At 41.9% G+C, this 22308-nt stretch overlaps 1 protein-coding gene across 3 annotated transcripts in view; it reads right to left on the bottom strand.

The window, feature by feature from the left end:
• Positions 1 to 603: 603 nt before the first annotated feature.
• The window catches only part of zc3h18 (zinc finger CCCH-type containing 18), a 33925-nt gene continuing 12220 nt past the window's right edge, over positions 604 to 22308 (bottom strand). Inside the window, exons 10-20 of one of the 3 annotated variants that reach the window (XM_041038491.1) lie at positions 15045 to 15227; positions 14357 to 14482; positions 13694 to 13786; positions 13207 to 13482; positions 9064 to 9180; positions 8585 to 8593; positions 8262 to 8467; positions 6535 to 6749; positions 5771 to 5867; positions 4108 to 4204; positions 604 to 1828 (exon numbers count right to left, since the gene is read on the bottom strand). In XM_041038491.1, coding sequence (XP_040894425.1) covers positions 1600 to 1828; positions 4108 to 4204; positions 5771 to 5867; positions 6535 to 6749; positions 8262 to 8467; positions 8585 to 8593; positions 9064 to 9180; positions 13207 to 13482; positions 13694 to 13786; positions 14357 to 14482; positions 15045 to 15227 — 1648 coding nt within the window. In that variant the 3' untranslated portion in view covers positions 604 to 1599. The remainder of the gene's footprint in view (positions 1829 to 4107; positions 4205 to 5770; positions 5868 to 6534; positions 6750 to 8261; positions 8468 to 8584; positions 8594 to 9063; positions 9181 to 13206; positions 13483 to 13693; positions 13787 to 14356; positions 14483 to 15044; positions 15228 to 22308) is intronic. The other 2 variants (XM_041038492.1, XM_041038494.1) reach the window with 2 other exon arrangements.

The following is a 22308-nucleotide window of genomic DNA, read 5'->3' as shown; positions in this document are numbered from 1 at the left end:
TGACTTTTATTAAAAAAAAAAAAAAAAAAAAGGATGGTTGTCAAATGGAACAGACATTTCACAACGTGGTTTCATGTTGATGCAACGCTTCGAGGAAACGGTTGGTATCAAAACCTTCGCTTGGTTCAGAGCAATGGACTAGTTCAACACATACCACGGCTCAGCTGTGTACTACAGGTCTAACCCGAGTGATACTGCTTATTTTTACTATCAATACTGTGCAAGGTGCAGTCAGAAAGTTCCGAGACTGTTCCTGTTGAGAGTGATATCTTTTGTGAGTCAGTATCCCATGATACATTGCGCGCTAAACACTGGGGCCTGAGTTAAAACGTGTTTTTTGTGACCACTTGTGAGCGTGCAATGATGCAAATGACCTGAAGTGCGGCAAGTGTTTACTCGAAAGGTCGAAGGTCGGATGAAAGGTCGAAGGGTCACCGTTTAGCAGGGTATCACTGCACTACTCGAAGGGGATGGTGATCAGATTTACATCGGGCATGGGCTCTGCCTGTTATAGGCCCAGTCTCTGAACTTTTCATCTTACATGACGACAGAGAAAAAAAAAACAAAAAAAAAAAAAAACAGGCAACTGACCTTCTCATCAAAATAGTTTATTTAGAAGGCTGTTGTCACAAAAGCAAGACATATCTTGTCTGTAAATGTCCCCGTTCCACCTTTTATACTCCAACTAAAAATGTGACACAAATAAAACATTGGTTTATCACTTAAGAAGAGCTAAGAAGAAAACAAAATGCTGCAGATTAAAAAAAAAAAGAAAAAAAAAAAAAGAAGAAGCAATATTTCACATCACTACGTAATTATACGCTTAAAAGAATCTGATGACTTGCTATTATTGTACAAGAGGTGACAGCGAACGCTGCCCTAAAACACAGAACGCAGATGAGTCATTGCTTAAAGATGGGCCGGCTGTGAACAAAGCACGGGCTCATGATTGCTTACAGGGCCCGAGTACGGACGCTCAGGAATATGTGGATTTATACAGGTAAGTGTGGTGAAGCCCTGTGGGCCGTCAGTACCCTGTAGAGCTGACTGAAGTCACAGCGCTCCATACAGAGGAAACAAAAGTAAAGAAGTGAGAGAACAAGACAATAAAAGGGGGGCAGAGAAAGACAGACAAAAGTACTAGAATCAATGTGTATAAATCTGTTATTCATCACACCACATGAAGGAAGATGCTTCCTTTTCACTGGAGGAACAGAGACCAAGTGCACGTCACTACCCCTCTGTTTCTGTAAAGTCTACACAAAGTACACTCCATTCCTGAGACGTCCCTCCCTCACCAAATACCCAAATGTTCCCCTCCTGTTCCTCGCTGATGAGGTAAGCCGCAGACGGACATTCAGACTTGTAAGGGGAGCAAAAGTCGGGCATATGGGAGCGAACGACGCTCTGGAATGAAGAGGAGCCAAACCTCTCTTGAAGGCAAACAAGCAGAAGATGGTTTTTGTGGCAGCATGAACCATACAACATTTTTACACATCCACTGACAGCAGGGGAAAGATGCTCCGTCCCACGACCCTCACTGCTGCCCCAGCTCAGGAGGCAGGCAGGCAGGCGAACAGGCGAGGAGCGGGCTTCCTTCTATTTGGCGGGGATCTTTGCTCGCTTCCGGGCGATGGCGTCTTCCACGGCCTTCAGCTGTTTCAGCAGCTCCTCACGTCGGGACAGTGTGTTGCTGGGTTTGTTGGAGCCTGACCCTGAGCTGGAGCCTGACCCGGCGGCCGAGGCAGAGCCCGGGGCGGCTGGCTTGCCCGATGGCGCCGCTGGGGTTTTCCCAGATGACTTGGGGGCTGGTGACAGAGGACGTTTTCTGAGGAAGACAAGTAAGAGTTAAAGTCACATTTTTTTTTACCCTCGTCATAGTGGGACCATGAACAGAAAGAGAAAATACCCAAACATAAATGCAGCAACAGTAAGAACAAGCTGCTGTTGTTATCAAATTTGGGAATAAAAGTGTGAGAAGAGCATCATCTCATTCCTCTTACAGAGCACACACTGTATTACCTGTATTCAATATTTATATCATTTAAAGGAAAAGTTTGGTGATACTTTATATTTGGAGATGAAGATGAAATGGTGAAGATAATAATAATAATAATAATAATAATAATAATAATAGGAAGAAGAAGAAATGAAAACTGGTTTAAGATATTGTGACCAAACTGGGACAATGTTCAGATTCTGCAGAGACGACGTGCGCTCACTTCACAAATGTCTGATCAAACTTCATGAACATCTTTACCACACAGATGTTTACATGTTATCACCGAATTCAAACCTGTTTCACCACACACCCTAGTTCTTAGGCAAAGGTAAGTGCTTATTAAATGTGGAACTGTTGCATAACTGTCTGAACAAACCAGCTTAACTAACGTAACTAAGCTTATTTATCATGAAGAGGAAAGGAAGTAAAGGAGTAGCGAAGTGGGAGGAGCCATTCTGGTCCCGTTCATTTTCGCAGGCTCGATCATTTTTCCTACAGAAAACGTTTTGTTGTTGAAACACTCGGATCAGCACAACTCTTCATCCTCTGTGACCTCTTCATCACAGCAACGCCACGAGCACTGCAGTACTTAGACCTGCCGCGTCTGAAGGACAGACAAAACACAATTCCTCAGAAACAAAGCAAAAATAATTCAAACCTGGGGCCTTCACCTAAACCTGTATGATAGTTTCATGATCCAAGAGAGTTCGGTGTTTCTTTGTTAATTACCACTCAGGATCGGGTTTAAAGAAAAACTGAAATGAGAATGTAGAAAGGGGGCAGACACATCCGGGATGGGTGACCCCTCCCACTTCACACCTGATGGAGTCGGAGCTGGAGCAAGTATTTCTCCCTCATTCTGAACTGTATGAATAAGCAATTCTGAAACATTTCTCGATGTATGCATATAGAAATAAAACTAATTCATAGCATTTACACATTTACACATAGCACATTTACAAAACCTTTGCAGCTCGGAAAGCACAGTGACTTCCTGTTTACACCGTTAATTGCTTTTGATTGGATGACTGACGTTTCCTTGCAACACGTTACTAAACTCGTCACCAAAGTCTTTATGGTGGAACCCCATTTCATGCTGCTGATGCTAAACTCTGACCCTACAATCTGCAGCCTCAGCAGAATTCGAGATTCAGACCAGGCTACGTTGTTCCAGTCTTCAACTGTCCAGTGTTGGTGTCCCTGTGTCCACTGCAGCCTCGGGTCTCTGTTCCTGGCTGAAAAGGACTGGAACCGGACGTGGTCTCTGCTGATGTAGTCCATCCACCTCAAGGTTGAACGTGTTGTTCACTCTGAGAAGCTTCTCCGTTCCTCACAGTTGTACAGAGTGGTTATCTGAGTTAGCGTAGCCTTTCTGTCAGGTCCAATCAGTCTGACCTCTGACCTCTGTCATCATGGTTTTTGGTTTTGGCTCCATTCTGAGTTAAACTCCAGAGACTGTTGTGTGTGGAAAATCTCAGCAGTTTCAGAAACACTCAGACCAACGATCACGTCACATAATTCTGATGTTTGATGTAAACGCTGACATGTATCTGCAGAGTTCAATACGCTGCTAATACACTGCTGCCAGATACAGATACAGATAATAAAGTGCTTGGTAAGTGTAAATACAAACACTGCCAAACATCACAGAACCTAATAGGACTTGTGTTTTCACATTGTGTTGTTTACCCTCCGTACTCGGTATCTGAATAAAATCTATTTTCAGCGGAGCTCTATTACAAAGCATTGACTTTATACTGGGGATTTTACACCAGAGTCAGTGAATGTTATGACACGTGGCGTGCAGAGATGTTGTAATATCTGCGTGCTTCCACCTCGGCGGCATGTTCCTCATTTCGGCCCAACGCCTGCGGTCAAGCACAAACTGTGTGCTCTGAAAACCCTGATGTGTTTGGCCTGAGTCACCGTGATCACTGCAGGTGATAACGATGATGATGATCAGAAAGAAAACTGCCTGCAGAATTTCCACACTTCCAGCTGACTGCCCATTTTTACCACTTTTGGCTTCTGTTGTTATATGACATGGTGCTAAAATGATAAATACCACAGTCCTACAGCAATAACATGCAGAGGTTGATACCGACCTGTCTCCGTGGGGGGGCAAGGGTCGGGGCCCTTGGCCTCTGGGCCGATCCATTCGAGGGGAGAGAGGGGGTCGGCCAGGTATCCTTTTATCGCGGCCTGAAAACACCAGTTTGAGGGTTAATGAGGCTGTTACAGCTGAATGAAGTGTGGCTTTTGGCCAAATGATAGTTCATTAAAAACCACATTACAGTGGCTCTTGGCACTGATTGGGTGTTAGAGTGTAAAAGCCGTGTAGTGTCTTTTAAAAAGCTTTTAAAGTTTTTGCGAAATGTCTCAACTTCCACTTTGGGTGAGGCCGAACCAGGATGTGGGCTTGTGTCTTTGTTATAGGAATTAAATGGAGAGAATGAACTTTGCTTTTTACAACAACCCTGTACTTCCAACTCAGAAACGAAACAAGAAGTAAACCAACCATGGAGACCTTATGGTGTGTTTGTTTGGTTTTGTAAACAGATGCCCACGGTGGCTGATAAACATGCTGCGACTCGACCAAACAGCGAATGTGTGGTCCCTGAAATCCAAACGAGTGAGAAGAGGCCGGAAAGGTCGACACAGTGCTGAACAGCTGGGTTTCTATACTGCATGATTACTGTATTCACACAAATTGTGTGTTTGCATTAACAGAACCAAGGGATATAAAAATGACACAGAAGTAACTTCTGTGGGAGGACCACATTACATCGACTCTGCTGCCAGGGCAACAGATGTGACAGAAATGTTGACTGTTCAGGTGGGAGGAAAAACTGGACCAGATGAAAGATTGTAAAAATATGTCCAACGGTAATAAAATGGACACGGTTTTGGCTTTATGAGCGCGTTCTAAAATCACTTACTAACCTGATAATAGCTGTTATATCCTCCTGAGATTACTACACACTACACTGTCCTTTGTTTATTTATGGATCGTGTACGGTTTTCATAAAAGTTTCTAACGTGGGCTGAAGAATGACATGCTTTTTCTTTTTATAGCAGGGTTAACACTGTTCTCCTTGAGTTACCACTTAATATTAATATGAGCCAATTGGGAAAAACACCTAACAGCAAAGAAATGTTCAGTAACTAATTTAGATCAGGTCAACAGGGCAACACCTTCAAACAAATACTGACACGAGTGGAGAAAGGAAGAGGCTTTGGGGGGTTTTAAGATCACTGTCAGTCTGTTTCAGACAGCTGCTGTAGCATGTTATGGTTTTTTTTTTTTTTTGCCGTGACACATAAACAAGTCAGATGTGTCATCATGGATGTAAAACTTCCTTATGGTTCATTAAACATTATTTGAATGTTTTTGATAGAGCAGCAATCAATTATTTTCAATATCAATTAATCTATAAAAAAATCTATTAATTGTTCAGTGTGTGATGTTAACTAAATAAATAAAAATAAAAAGAATAATATATAAAAGTATTATAAATTATAAAGCAGTTTATAATGAAAAAACAAAGAGCAGCAACCAGCTCATGTTTGTACTTAACTGAGAGAATAATAATAATAATAATGAGAGAATATCAGAATTGATGCAGGTGGAAGGTTTTCCATGGATATTGGAAGCTGAACGGTGTCACACACACTGAATCATATCCATTGTGTCAGAGATGGACAGGAGCAGTAAAACAAGTGTGAGAGTGGACAAGTGCGTATGCTGTCAGTCAGCACGTTCCTCACCTCTGTCTGGGGACATGGCCATTCTCTTGCTGAGGGGAGAGCCTGGCCGGTCTTTGTCTGAAGGCAGGTACCGCTTCCTGTTGCCCTTATCTCCCTGCTGCCGCAAAATAACAGAATATATAGGATTAAAAGACAGATAAATAAAAACCATGCAATCATGCAAGTACGGAACTAAACTGGCTGAGTGGAGGGAAATTAGCCATGGAATAACATACTTCATACAAGTTGACAACACGGAGAATTTAAAAGAATAGTTTGATATGTTGTCAAATATGCAAATTTGCTTTATTGCCAAGAGAGAGATGAGAAAACCGAGCTCTTAAATGATTTAAGGCTAAATATGAAACCAGCTGTGTGAGTCAATTATCTTAGATTAAGATAAAGACCAGAAACAGGAAACAGCTAGCCTGGCTCTGACCAAAGGTGACTAAATAAAGCAACATTATGCAAATTCTGGTGGGCAGCTGCATCGGTGGGCTGGTGGCTGGTCAAACTAATCAAAAGTTTTTACTGAATTTTAGAATTTAAGAATTTTTGGGGGCAAGATCAATATCCAGTAGAACCCGGGTCCCTCGCCTACACCTGCTGATTGTGTTGAGTGTTACAGTGTCACCTCATTCCTTTAACATACCTATTTATTTCACATCCCTGGCACATAAAACCAAAGCCATCTGTTAGCTTTAACACTGCTACTGGTGACTGGAGTAATATGTTTGTTGTGATTTAGGCGAACAGACCCTGTTCGGAGGAGGAACAACAGTAACCTTGTTGAGGAGGGTGAGTTTGATGTCTTTGTGGGAACCTGAACCTCCGTAGCTTCCAGGGGGGCCCATGGTGCCGGATGGGGGGTGTACAGGGTGGCCACCCCTGCTACCAGGTCCTGATCTGGGCACGGGGTTGCCTCCTCGCTGTGGAGCGCCGGATGGGTCGATCTTCCTGCGATCCTCCCTGAAGGGCTCATCTTTCTTTGATGGTCTTTCTGTGATATGAGAAAAGAAAAAATGGGAACTGACGAAACATACAAAGCTTATCATCAGTTCTATATTTCCCGTTGATTAAAAAAAAAAAAAAAAAATCAACAAAATATTCTAATTATATCGAGATAAATTCAAGCCACTTTAAACCTTTTCCTTCAGTTCTCTAAAGGCTGTTAAACATAAATCTGTGAAAGAACCAATTTGGAAATATCCATATTAAACAACTGTCATTTCTGTTTTTTGATTACTGTGAAGCTGCCAGCAATGAAACTCAAACTTCCTGCACAGATCAAAAAAGCTTTCTAGTAGCACCATGGGCATAATCCCTACCTTACCATGTAGGTTTCTACTCTACAGGAAGTGTTAAATTTAATTGACAGATCAAAAAAAACTTTGTAAGAAAAAGACAGAAGTTAACAGAACGAAACTGAATGATTAATTGAATCTGAAACTGAATTTCAATACTGAATTGATTAGCGGCAAACTTGGTGGAAGGATGGGGCAAATGCCAGGGAAGAACCTGTGAAATGCTGGTGCGGAACATTTGCGTCAATTCCTCAGGAAATAATGCCTGGACCACGACGTAAAAAATCAGACATATATATGGTGTTTGTATAATTTGGTGCAGAACCTGGTAATAATCCAGATCTGGTGCAGGAAAATAATGAATTCACATCACACAGAGTAATACCCACCTCAGGATTAGCTTGTACGGCTTTTGATTTGTTTGTGGTGGCTTTCACTTTGCCATCATTTGAACACCAGCTTTTATCTAATTTATTTATATTTATATTTGTGTGTCTGCTGGATGCTCCGTATACATATGTAATGCTGCGGTATGAGTACTGACAGGAACCAGGAACAGAGATCATATTTCTCCTGTGTTTACTTCTCTGCTTTGGCTCCCTGTAAAATCCAGAACAGAATTTACTGTTCAGAAACTCCTGCTCATCTGCAAAGCCCTCAATGCTCAGACACCATCATATCTTAAGTAGCTCGTAGTTCCCTATTACTCTGCTACTACTCTACAACTCTACTTGTTGTTCCTAGAGTCTCCAAAAGTTAGCAGACCCTTCAGTTACCAGGCTCCTCTACTGTGGAACCATCTACCAGTTTGGGTCCAGGAGGCAGAGACCCTTAGTTCTACTACTGTTACTGTTTCTACTGTAATTAGTCCTCTTACTAATCCTACTATTGTCTTCTTAATACTTTTAGTCTCACTGTCATTATTATTATGTGGAACCTGCACTGGTCTATGTTCTCTTTCCTCGTGCTGCCCCCCAACCCCACCCCCCACCACTGCAAACCAACCGGTTGAGGCAGACAGCGGCGTAGGTGAGTGCTTGCTCTCGGGGGAAATGTTGGGTCTGCTCTATATGAAAAGTGACATAACTTCTGTTATGCCTCAGAGCTATATACATAAAACTGATGTGACTTGTATGATATGTTGTTGTGTATAAGTCTGCCCTATGTCTCCTGTATGCCTGCTGCATGGGGACTTGCCCCACACTAACCCCTGTTTTTGTCTCTTCCGTGTGGAGGCTGGTCCCGTGCAGCTCCTCGCTCCTTGCGGGGGTGGTTTGGCGTGGGCGAGCGGGAGCTGGCGGAGGACACTGGGCTGGCCAGGTCGGCATACATGTCATCTGAGTCTGCACTACGCACAGAGCTGCTGCTGGACGACGCTGATGACACCGACGACACGCTGCTCACGCTCAGCGATCTGCAGCAGGAGACGACAACTCTCAGCCGTGAGGTGCTGATTCTCAGAGTCACACGGAAAATCACACGCACACACACACACACACACACACAGAATAATGAATAATAACTATCTTACCTGGATTTCCTGGATAGTTTCCCGACAGAGACGCCACATGATAGCAAAGAGAGAGGAACACAGAATAGCAGACTTTATGATCATTTCATTTTTAGATATTTAGCTTAAAGACTTACACAGTGACAAAAGACAAATGCACCAGATGAATAAGTTCTGATCATATCAAAACCTAAAAGCAACTGAACTGTAATGGCCAGAACTGTGAATGTGACTATACTCTTACGATGTTCCTGTGACATCAGAGCTAAGGTATCTGCAAGACTCATTAAACTAAACCAAAAAAAAAAAAAAAACCCACATTGTGTGACGTACATGTGCATCTGAAAACTGTACGCAATAAACAATTATCAGTCTCACTTCTTCTGCATTCGTTTGCTTATGAATAAATAAGGTCTTCCTCATTAATCAAGACAATATGTTGTCACCAACACCTATTAGGCGGAAGTTTTTGGCAAACTTGTGTTCACATGGGCAAGTACCTGGATTTTCTGGATCCGGAGCGTGAGCGTGACAGGGAGTTGGATGAGGATCTGGACCTGGAGCTAGAACCAGTATAACTGCTACCACTGCCACTAACACTCCCACTCACAGTTCGCCTGGAAGAGAGAGAGGGAGAGAGAGAGAGAGAGAGAGAGAGAGAGAGAGAGAGAGAGAGAGAGAGAGAGAGAGACAGAACTGAGAACACAGCAGGTAGGTTTTCATGGAATTACAGCTCCTTGTTCAACAACTACCACGCCCATCAGCACATAAAATCACACAAAACGAACAAGAAAAAAAAAGTCGTCATTGCTAACTCTTCTGTGGCTCTAGGAAGATGTGCTACCTCTGTGACACCGGGTATCCCCTGACAGCAATGGAAAAAGTCAAGCAGGGGGGTAACAGCGCTCCGAACCGGCCTGGCCCTCAGGCTGTTCCCCTGAGACCCCTCAGAGATCCCCAACTCCCCCTTATAACTGCCTTAAGCCCCCCACGTGGGATTCTCAAGCATCTTTCTTCTATTTGCTCTTCATATACGAGCAGAGCAGTGCAGTAAGATACTTCACCTTAAGAACCAAATGTTCTCTTTCAAACCTCACTCAGTGTCTCACTGTGGGAGATGTAGCCGTCCCCACTGGCTACTGGAACACAATTACAACAAACTAATACTAAGGAGTTTGCTAATCGAGGCGCCGTCATGTCCAGGTGGCCAAATCGAATATATGTGTATGGATGACACACCACATTCCTTTCGTCCTGGTCTAAGAGCCAGGCTTACTGACACGCAACTTGGCTTATTGTAACAGTAGCTGGGGATACATTGGATATGCCCTTGTTTTTATAGCTGACATTTTGATTATGTGTTAACAGCCTCAAGTCACTCATTACCCACCCACGCAGGAGTTTTCACTCACTGGCTGATTACACTGATTTATTGTCAGGACTGCGTGACTGTACAAACTGTCCTTCATTGGCATTTCAGTTTCATGGCACCTGACAGAACATGCATGCTTACATCTTTATGATTCCTCTAACTTCTTGGCACGGCTTTGTCTTCACTTCAAACTGAAGACAGATCTAATCAGCCAACTGGAATCACAAGTGCAGGACCAGGGTCTTTTCCCCTTTTTATGGACTCCAAAAAAAAAAAGGAGCTATTGTGTATCTACAAACATCAGTATTATTTCAGCTGACATGAGGGCACGAAAGAGTGAATGCATTTTCATTAGAGCAGTGCCTGTCAGTGGGGGCTGCCTCCGTGGCCTGTGTTACTCCAGCCTGCAGTTTTCTTGAGAGCATCAGCCAAACAACTTCACACTCAACACCGCACTTCCTTCCTGAGTCCTGAGCAACGCACCTGCCATGACACAGGTGTGCCCGCTAGCAATGCTGTGAGTAAACGCACACATTTCTGGAGTTAACTGCTCTGCTCCAATAGAGTGTGGATGACGGAGGAGAAAGTGCTGCTGCAGCTGTAAACTGGCCGGCTGCTGCACTCGCCTTAGAGAGAGATTCCACTAGGGATGGGGCCGATCCGATCCAGTATCGGTATCGGGTTTCGATACCATCATTTTTCACGGATCGGAAATTTCCGACCCAACCTGCGGAGATTTCCGATCCATGAACCATGTCTGTGCTTTAATGTTGTCTGCTGAAATGACTCCACAGGTGATTCCCTGCCGGCTGCTCTGCTAACTGGCTGCGTGTCTCATTACTCAGCGTCTCATTGAGATAAGCCTCTGTTCAGGAAATCCATTCCACAGTTTGCAGCCAGCTAGCAGGCGAGCATCGAGCAGCACCGTGGCTAACCAACTTTTTGCAATGTTTGCAAAGCCGTTGTACCGAGGGGCGGAAGCTCCGTCGCGACCTACAAGTGGTAATAAATAGCGATTAGCTCAATGCTAACATAATATGGAGAATCCCATTGACGGGCTAGCGCATTAGCATCGGTCGCGCTATTTTATATATTTAACTTTTACACAAACGATAAACCAAAGCGGGACACCACAACAGGTAAGTCATACAGGTAATTCACACACCAACAATATATTACTCACAGACTTATGTCACTTCCAGGTACAGCAGGAACAAAATGAACCGTGAGTGAGCTTCTGCCCCTCGGGATGTTTGAGATTTGAAAAACCTTTATTTGTTTCTGCTACAAGAGCCAGTATACTTAATTTATGCTGATAAGATCAAGTAGCCCTTTTTATTTCTATTTTATTTGGAGAGGGGTGGTGTAAGAGAAGGTTATCCTTTATGGGTATCTCTTTAATTTAATAAATATTGACTGTTAACAGGATTTCCTGTTTTTCTGACTTTCTTTTCTGACCTTATACTTACCTCAAGTTGCCTTTTGGGACATACGTGCTTACATTTGTGCATATCATACTTGCCTGTAGAGAAAATGTATTACAGCATCATATAAAATCAACAACAACAATAATAATAATAATAATAATAATAATAATAATAATAATAATAATAATATTTAAGCAAACAGAGCTCTGGTATCGGAATAGTATCGGTATCGCCAGATATCCAAATTCAGGTATCGGGATCGGAAGTGAAAAAATGTGGATCGGTGCATCCCTAGATTCCACCTTTGCAAACGCTTCCTCTGATCCTTCACAATATACACACACGATGTTTGAAGTTCATGGGGTGAGTTGTTGTTGTGGGTAGACAGGTAGAAAGACTGACAGAGCACCACTGTGGTGCACCACTCCTTACCAACAGTCACACACTCCTGCTACCTCCTCAAACACGCTAATAATGTGCCAGTCAATAAGCAGAATAACAAACAGGTGTTGGAACTGGTTTTCCTGGATAGATTCCACGCTGCAAGCCACCCTGCCCACGCTCACTCCTACACTCAGGGATCAAATCGGTCTCACGCACCCTTACTGTTATTCCCTGCCTTTTAACAGCTCTTCCTCCCTAGCTGATGTTGCTCCCTGTCACACACACACACGCGCACGCGCGTGCACAATATGTCCAAAACTCACAGATGTGGTTTTTCCTAAAGCCATCAACCTACTCCCTCACCCATACACAATCTGTGTGGTCTTCCCCCAGTCTGCACGGCTGTGGGATACACCTGCAGTGTCACTTGTTCCAGACACAAATTATGCAAACGCAAATGTGTCAGGAAACACAGTTCTGCTTGATGCAATTTTATCTATTCATTCCCTGTTGACGTTTCCTTGCAAATGCAAGCCTGGTAAACAAACCGCAGGCCAACATTCTCCCACCCACATGCGCACACCTGAGTTTTCCTGTACGCCCACACTGCACTCACACAACACTGTTAAGAATTATGAACAGGTTGTTCATTTCACTGTAGATAAATGACACTTCTCACAAGAGTTGAGACAGTTCCCAGCAACCGACTGTCCACTTTCAGACCACAATCTGAGATTTTAAAATCCTTCCTTAGTCCTATGTTACGCAAATGAACCAGAATTACCACTTTGCGGCTGAATGCCTCCATCAATCAAGTTGCATCCACGTCTGTCTACACAATAATGTATGTAGTGAAGACTTTTCATAAAAGGCGTTAAGTGTATTATCATTAGCATATGAATTCTTGAGTAATGGTCAATACAGTGTACAGTGGTTAGATAGCTCATATCCAGTGTGGCAGTATTTCACTTGGCCACTTTATGCACCTTTGGCAAATCAGAGAGTTAAAAAAATAAAAAAAAAACAAAAAACATCCAAGTGCAAATGCAACCAAGAATTTTTATGACTGTGGGGTCAGCACACTGGAACATAGAGAAGACGATGCATTTTTAAAGTAAACATGCTATATAAATATGAGTGTTTTAAAGCACAATTTTTACATGTGCGATTCTAACAGCCAACAAAGTCACTAGAGAGTCAGTCAGCTCTGCCGACAGAAACTGGCTGTTTCCCTATGAGTGGCTAGCTCCCAAATATGAAATGCATGTCTGCTGTCTGCTTTACATTGAATTTCAAAATTCATTTGAAACCAGCAGATTTTCAGCAGAGTCTAAACCCATAGCGGATAATATAAAATGCGATGTATCATTGCGGTACGATTTAAAAAATAAATAAATAAATAAAAAACAGAATTCCTATTGCCTCAAAATGAGCCGAAAGCGTGAACATGAGACACCTACCTCCGTGGAGGATGCTGCCTTTCTTTCCGCCTTCCTTCCCTCGGGTTGGGAGGTTTTCCTGGCTCCCGCGGTGGCGGGGGCCTTCCAGCTCCACTGCTGCCAGCCCCGCCACCTGGGCCTCCAGTCTCCCGGGGATTGGTGGGAGCCTTGCCTCCCTCGAGCATGGGTTTGGAAGGCCTGCCCTGCAGTCCACCAGGTGGAGGAGGACTGGGAGCTTTCTTCATGGGAGGCTTGTCCCTGCGAGGGGGGGGCATGGCACCCGGCTTCAGCGGCATGCTTAGGGAGGGAAAAAAGGCACTTGTTGTTTATTCAAGCTTGCAAACAGCGAGGGAAAGAATGTGCTAGCAAACAGCATGTAAGCGCAAGCCATGTTATAGTTAACGATCAATAAATAATAATCAGTAATCAGGCATGATACAACATGATGCTGGACAGTTGGTTGATGCACTGATTATGTAAAACAATATATAAAGTGCTTAAGAGTTACCCTTTAGCTAACATAGGAGAAAGTTCTGGTTTGTTCTTAGCGTTCCTCAGTGCCGCTGGACTCGGTGAGGGGGATGTGGAGAACGATCGAGACCTATGAATCAACAGTAACGTAGTTATAATGGTGTCATTCTGCAGTAGAACGGTCTATTACTGACTTTGTCAAGACAAATTAACAAAAGAACAGGTCAGAAAATAAAGGGATGGTTCTCTCTGCGGTTGCCGTAGTTTAAAGAGCCTAACCACAGTTTACAGTTCGGCTTCTACTTCAGAAAGCAGAGAAGTGAATATTCCAGTACTCACTCACTATTAAACTATTATTTTCAAACACTGTAAGAATGACAACAAATGAAAGTCAGTGTTCCCAATGTCACTGAAGAGTGTCAGACATTTTTTATTGACTTAAGAAGACATCTATTAGCCTTTGCTGTTAAAGCAGCTGAACATGAAGTCATACTGTAAAATGTGGAAACAGCCATGTTGTGGTTAAAAACACATTTAATACTGTTCAGTTCCACATGAGTCGGCTTTGTGCAAGTAGTGAAAACACTGCATAAACATGACTTCAGGTTGAAGTAGTGGGAAGGCTATGACTGTTTAATAGTGCCGATGCAAAGTCAATAGCGGAGTGCACTGCGATGCACACACACAAACACACATTTACCTGGAGCGGCTGCCACTGAAGGAGCTGCGCTGGGAGGAGTGGCTGGAGTAGGAACTGAACGAGGAGGAGCGGCTGTGGGAACGAGACGACCCAGACCCTGTGTAGGATGAAGACCGGGACGAAGACCTGCAAAACAGGCACACGGACTTGAAGAATAATCAAACACTGCCTTTTCGCCTGTCGCTACCTCCTGCACACATTTGTCAGGTTTACATCAGCCGTTACATTTCCAGAACAAGAGAGGGTGTCTGACATTTACAGGACTGAAGATTTTCTACACATAGTAAAGACAAATGCATAAAACGGGGTGCAAATCAGTTTACTTGTCACAAGGGGTATTACACAGCGTGTGAAACAGTTGTCTCTGTGGCTCTGGAGGAGCCAAGAGATAACGTCTCCACAGACAACCAGAAAACTGTGGAGGGAATGAAGCTCAGGTCTCCCCTCTCCAGCATCCAGCCAACTGACCTCTCACCCCTCTCATTACAATTATCAAAGGTATGATAAAAACTCAAGTGGCTACTACTTTAGAAGCAGTTAGCCTTCATGCGAAGCGCTTCAGACAGCCCTGCATCGCAAATTATTCAAGTTAGAACAATACAACGTCCAAAACGTTTCCACACTTACTGTATGCACAATAAAATTACAATAAACACAGGATGTTGTGACTTGAAGCAGGAGTTCCTACCTGGAGGAGTTGGACAGAGAGACAGATGAGCCGGAGGGCCGATGTCGCCGGCGGCCTCGTGGTGGAGAGCCCAGCCCGGGGCGTCGTCTGGGGGATTTGGACCGACGCCACGGGTCCTTCCACTCGTCTGGTCGCCTCATTAATGGCACAACCTCCTTCTTTGAGGGGGGCTCCATCGGCCTGCTGATAAGATTGAAAAGGTGATCAATGCTTGGACAAGAGGCAGCGTAAAAACCTCTTACCACTCTAACATCTACTCATTTAGGGCAAACTGGATACACCTGAGCCTTTTTATGCTGTTTTAAATATTGCATACACTTTATAAGATACTTCACCATCACCTTGTGAAATCAGATATAGGTTAAAACTGTTGGTCCAAATCAATTGGTCTAATCTCATCAACACAAATTTGGCAGACAGAACACAAAGCAGAGGGCCTGGTTCAACTGGTGAAGTTCAACCATTTTCTTTGGAATTTGGTGAATGATTGAAATTTTCAAAAGTAAATAGAAATCTCACAACAAACAGAACCATTTAAAATTGTTACGTCAGAGATTTCTTCATAAATGATCGATGTTTTTATTTAGTCCTTCTTCGAAGATTTCTCTTGCTCTGACAAAAATATGTTAAACGTAAAACCCATCAGCCCATGGGAAGTTTCATAACAGCGGAGTAATTAAATGTGGAAGGTGCTTCATGTGAGGATGATCTGTTTCAGATTCAAATCTCCAACTATGAATTCTGAACACACGCTAAATAAATGTGACACTTTCACGAATGTTAAAAATAAAATACTCTTCCCTCCTGACGACACTCTGGGACTGAAGCCTTGTAGCCTTATAGCAGCTCAAATGATGATTTCTCATTTTTTTATACTGCAGGTTTACGGCTGTTATAGGGACAGATATACAAAGGAAAGTGTGTATATCTATATATATAGATATACACACACTGACCACAGCGGTTACAGAGCAGGCTGTGCCAGTGTGAGTGAGCGAGACAGTATAGTCTGACTCATCAACTGGCTACAACAAAACAGGTTCCTGATGAACATATATAGACTTTCTGCTGCAATGACCTAATTTTCCTGTCTAACTTATAATCTAAAAGAATGGCTAAGATGAAACTGCACGGAAACTCAAAGTCACCTCCCATCCAAGATGCATTCATGTTGAATATCTGGGCTGGGAATTTCTTGGTATGTCACAATTTCATGTGGTTTTCAACATTTTCACATTTTCCTACTGAAACATAATCCTTAACATTCGTCTTTAATAAGTCTTATGTGCTTAATTCCATTATCATACAACAGAACACCAGCTGGTATGCTGAAGTGACAAGTGTGAGAAAATAACTCTGCTCCCCTCAGACTGCTCCCCAACGGAAATCTGCCGCGTCATCCCGAGTATAGCGTTAGCATCGCCAGCACTGAACTTCAGCGGTTTCATTTATATTTGCTAGCCAGGATGCATATTGATTTTCTAATATCTCCTCCTCTGGTTCTCTCACGCAGCCTCAATTCACATGATCCAAGCTGGCAACTTCCTTCACTAACGAATGAAAATTTAAACTTTTACACAGATGACACACAAATTTATATCCCATCCTGCCTGGAGACACACACTATCTTTGTAGACGGCCATTGTTTGACTACAACTGTACACTGGATTAAAGAGACTTTCCCCACCTAAAAACAATGGCATTATCAATCCAATGTCTCAAATATCTCAACCATTCTCAGCATCGATAGCAGCGGTATTATTCCAAATTCAACAGCTAGAAATCTGGGCATCACCTTTGATTTTTCTCTCACAACATCATCAGAGCAGCTTTCTTCCACCTCCATTGTACTGCCCTAACTCGCCCATGTTTAACATAGATTCAGAAATATTCATCTCATCAAGCTTGGACTGTTGGAACATGCTCTCAGACACTGAAAAAACTCCAAAATGCAGCTGCCAGAAGTCTGACTCGAACGAAAAATCTCTAGCACAGATTCTGTCCTCACTCCACCGGCACACGCTCAGATCACAGGATGCAGGTTCTCTCATTATTACAAAGATTAATACATGATTTATTAGTGGCAAAGTATTTCCTTATTGTTTTCCAGTGCTTTGGAATATTTCACCTCCCACAATCAGAGAGGCAAGCACCATGTCCTGTTTGAACATGTATTTTTGTTTTATTCATGTTATAGTGTTTTCCCCTCGTCTTTTTAAGTACACTGAAACACTTTTGATTTTACACAAAAAAAAAAAACTTACTGCGAATACTTCACACAAGAAAGAAAACACTTGACTGAGGGTTTTTCTATTCAGGACCTAAAATCTTAAGTTGTAGGTCACTTGCATTTTGGAAACGAAAAACACAGGGAAACAGACTCTGAGCATAGAAATTACTTATGTGCGCGTAATTAATTATGTGTGAGTAAAACGCAGATGCTTAAGCAGCTGTGTAGGCAGCTGGGGAAATCGTCATTGTACTATTTAACTGTTAACCTGCAGTTTCTGGCTGAAAATTCGTAGCGCTGTGTGATCAGATTGTGCCACTCTGCTTCACCCAGACAACATGGTTTCCAGGAGAAGCTTGTTCCTCATTTGCTGACCTCTTGTTGACTTGAGTCACTGTAACTGACAAAACTGTTTCAGAGTAATAAGACAAGAGATGTGCACACCCGAACACATGCAATGCATAAAATCCTGCAGATGCAGGTCAGGAGCTTCGCTTAATGTTCACATCAAACATCAGAATGAGGAGAGAAAAAAAAACTGTGTTTCTGAAACTGCTGATCTCCTGAGATTTTCACACACAACTGTTCAGTTACTGAATTCAAATGGGTGGGTTTGTAGACAGGCAGACAGACAGAGACAGACAGACAGACAGACAGGCAGACAGGCAGACAGGCAGGCAGGCAGGCAGGCTGGCAGGCTGGCAGGCAGACAGGCAGACAGACAGACGCCACTGTTCTCCAGAGGTGAGCTGGGAAGCAGCCGACGCATGTGCTCCTGGCAGGACTGTTCAAATAGCTGAAGGTGATTGATTACAACAGATGATTGACAATTTTTGATACCTTATTCGTCTCTTTGGACAAAAGCATCGGCAAAACGGGTGAATGAAAAGAATTAATGTCAATTATTTTTCTATTCAATTCAGAAGCCAATTATTTTCTCAATTTAGTGACGAATTGTTTTATAAAACGTCAGGAAATACTGTAAAAATGCCCCTCCCTGCTCAAACTGCTTAGAACTAGTTAAGTTTTGGCATTTTTGCTTTAAAAAGCTGTAATGTCATATCATCATGTCACTCAACCCTGATTCAAAGCATTAATTGTAATAACCTTCTGACATGATATATCAGAGTCATATGTGAGAACTAATTTTCAATGAACAACTGGATAATTTACCACTACAACAATTACCATCAGCATGCATGGGATTTTCCCTTCTAGAGATAAATGTTTATTTTTGTGAAAAAGACAACAAGGTTCAATGGTTGTCTAAATATTTGTTGGAGGAAATGAATAAGATAAGCGGATATTCCCACTCTGAATGAAACTGTCCTTACTCACAGAAACATTGAAAGAATGTTTAGAAGAGTCATATCTCTGTATCAGTTATGGCCCAGTAGTCACAGGCTAGAGAGTTTAACTACTGTGAGGAGTATGTCTTGGTTTACTGTTGCAATAGAAACTGCCTTTGAACAATGTGCTGTTTACCATTTTAAAGTTATTATCACATATAACAAGAAATCCTTTAGGGTGTACACACACAGTGCAACTGAGGATAAGGTGCATATCCTCCAGGGAGTGAGAAATTCCACAGGCGTGATGCAAGAGCAAACAAGTGACCTTGTCAGAGAGCTAAAAATAGAATCAAAACATGGGAGCTATTTTTAGCTCTTAAATATTTATTCTCATCAACATCATCATGTTTCCTTTGAGGAAGGAACGAAAAAAGGGGAAGTGGGGCAAATGAACCAATAAAGCCCACAGAGCACAAAAGAGATGTTTGCAGACCTTTGTGGGTTTAACGAATCGACCCGAGGAGCAAAAACCAGTCTGGCGGGTGGAGGTTCAAGCTGAATATCTGAACTTTGCACGAACCTAACATCGCTGTTTGTTACCAAAAATAGAGCAGGTTTCTAAAAATTTACAAAGCGACACGGAGAGGTTTAACAAAGACTAAAAAGAGACATGAATTGTAAAACCCGCTGACGTTACTGTCAACAACCTGTACTGAAATGTGCAACAGCCTAATTACATATTAACACGGGCCTCACAAGGTGTTGATAAGAAGAAATATTTGAGAGCTAGAAATAGCTCCCAAGTTGTGATTCTATTTTTAGTTCAAATGAGCAGCTCTCAGAAAAGGCCACTGGCCTGCTCCTTGGTAAAAAACCAAGTTCTTACAAAACTGATTCTCATTTATTTTTAGTAGATTAACAAAGAATTACATTTAAAAAAAAAAAAAAAAAAACTGAAGTGGAATAATCTGAACATGAAATCGGTATTTGTGTTACAGCAGAAAAACAGAGAGCAGCAGAGTAGTGTGTGTATGACGGAGTTCATGTTAGAGTTCACTTAACTTATTAACCAGGGTGAAGGGAAATTAGCTATAGACCGGTCTCTATATCAGTCTGGTACAAATAAAGGTCTTTAATAATAATAATAATAATAATAATAATAATAATAATAATAATAATAACAATAAATAAATAAATAAATAAAAGCAGTGGGATTTCCTCACTTTAAATGAACATGGGCAATTTTTTGTGAATTCAATATTCTGGTAAGTTGAACAAGGAGTTGCTTAAATCGAATCAATGTGCAGATCAATTTTACTGTCAAATGAATATACATGGATCACCCCACAATAAATTTTAATGACAGAACATTTACAAACAAAATGTACTGCAGTGATATAACTTCTGCATTTTGTATTACTGCAGATTAGAAAGTGAATGAATAAAAAAAATAATTGAAAAGATTAAATTTGAGTTAAGTTATTGTATGTGTCAATAGCCTGTACCTGTACTAACTAAATCTAAAATCTAAAAATTTTTAACTTGTATTTTAATTTCTTTGACCTGAGGATCAACAGGAAATTTTGACCCAGAATGGATTTCTACATTTTCCAAGGTTCAACCAGTTCCTCTTCAACCATGATTAAATGTAGATCACAGGGAAATGTACACACCATAAGAACAGAGTTCCTAAAACTGGAAGGATTTCCACACTGCCTCCTAAAAGGCAATATTGCCCAAGGGCTTTACGTCACTCATCATTTAACACAATAGCAGAACATGGGCGTTGATTCCCATTTGTTGACAATAAAAGAGACAGGAATGTCATCTTCATTGTTGGTGCCTCCAAGGCTGACGAGAAAGTTAAAAACAGAGAGGACGAATGCAGGCAAACAATGGAAATGTGTGACACCTCTGGTTGTGTTATCAGTGGACTGTGAGCAGCGTTGCCAAGTTTCAAACACAATGTGGGACAGTTTTCACGATTTTCCATGAAGCAGCATTCCAGATCGGTAGCCAATGAAACTTGACAGATGAGCTGAAACAATGCTGTCTGAGTTGTAGTATTGTGTGGTGCAATGAGAGGAGGTTTAGGTAACACTGTTTGGCACAACAGAGGCATACCTTTTAGCACTTACCGGAATTAATTATTCATTTTCATGCCTTTTGGGATATATATAAAGAGTAAATATAAAATTAAAGCACTAGAAAATGCCTGAGCAAACAAGATAATGTTGGTGCATAATTTGCATTTTGGGGAACCTGGTTTTTCCATGTCAACCCTGAAATGTCATTTCACTACAATATAAATATAAAACTACATACACAGGCTTAATACAAAAGTGAAAAGATGCATCACCACGTCCTACGTCATGGAGTATTAAGTTTGCAGAGAGTGCATTTGTAATTACTTATTCAAAATGTGCTTGTCATCTCAAAAACGATTCAATATTTTATGCACTGACCTAATAATCATCTCACTTCCATGTCACTGCTGTGTTGTTATAATTATAATAATAATAATAATAATAATAGACCCTTTTTATCAGATACCTGATCAGAAAATATTGGACAAACAAATTCAAAAGAACTGCTGTGACACATACACTCACTTTTTAATTTATTAGGCCTAGATACCCCACCTAGATAAAACTAATGCAGGACAATAAAAGGCCTACAATGAAACCTCTCTTCATGAGGACGTTCAGTTTTTATTGAATACTGTTTGAAAGAGGTGCTGATTTATTGTGATGGTCATTACGGAGGCTGTCTTTTGTGGAGTTGTTGAACTAGAGTGGGTTATACTGAGAGGCGTTCCTAATATTTTGTCCATGTTAAAAGTATAGCAGCGTTAGATGATGCATGGTGTAACGGTGCGAACTTGTTCTGCCTGTTAATAATCCTGACATATCATGCCTGAAACACTCCCACACGTCAGACGATCCTGTGTGTGAGCTCTTGTAGCTGCAGCCTGCTTTGTAAGGACTCTGTGCTTTGATTGGGTGTAGACATCGTTGCAACGTGCTGCTGTCGTAATCAGTGACTGCGATTACGTGGATGTTTTGCACCAGCTCCGACTGCCTGTTGCCTTTTTATGTTTCTTAAAGTTTTCCTCAACAATACATAAGTGAAGTCCGAAGTCAGTGGGTTGAGCGGTTGTCGCCATTTATAGTTGGACTGTTGAATAGTCAACATCATGGACCTATAAGCTCATTTCTCATGACTGTATAGAATAAATATGATGTGTAGGGCAAGTAGTGAAGAACGACAAAGGAAAATGTATTTACTGGTAGGGAGCAGTTTCCTCTGTATTCATGTGAGATGGGACATCTGTGACCGTGTGTCTTTGGGATCAGTAAACTGAACCTGAAAACCAAACTTCAATCACCTGACAGCGAAGTCTACGACCACAACTATACCATCCTGTAGGTCCTGTAAGTCACAATGGCAATGGAAGCAAATACACAGTGAGTTGGAAAAGCAGAATAAGTACAACGCAGTCGAACATTCAGACTTTTCTTCACAAAGTAGGAGTAAAAATAGCTTTCATGCAGCGTGCGGAAACTTTGCCGGTTATGTGTGACAGTTCGTCAATACTGACACTAAAACCATTCAAACATTCAACACCCTGAATTCAAAACTCTCTGCCAAATGACTGCACCAAAATTACAATGGGAATCTGATTCACGGGAATGATAAGCTTCTGCAGTTGCGTTTTTTTATTTTTCCATTCAATTTCACT

The sequence above is a fragment of the Toxotes jaculatrix genome, chromosome 5 (assembly GCF_017976425.1).
Source record: "Toxotes jaculatrix isolate fToxJac2 chromosome 5, fToxJac2.pri, whole genome shotgun sequence".
Classification (NCBI taxonomy): domain Eukaryota; kingdom Metazoa; phylum Chordata; class Actinopteri; family Toxotidae; genus Toxotes; species Toxotes jaculatrix.
The sequence above is the reverse complement of the archived record's forward strand: the minus strand, read 5'-3'. Positions and strand labels throughout refer to the sequence as shown.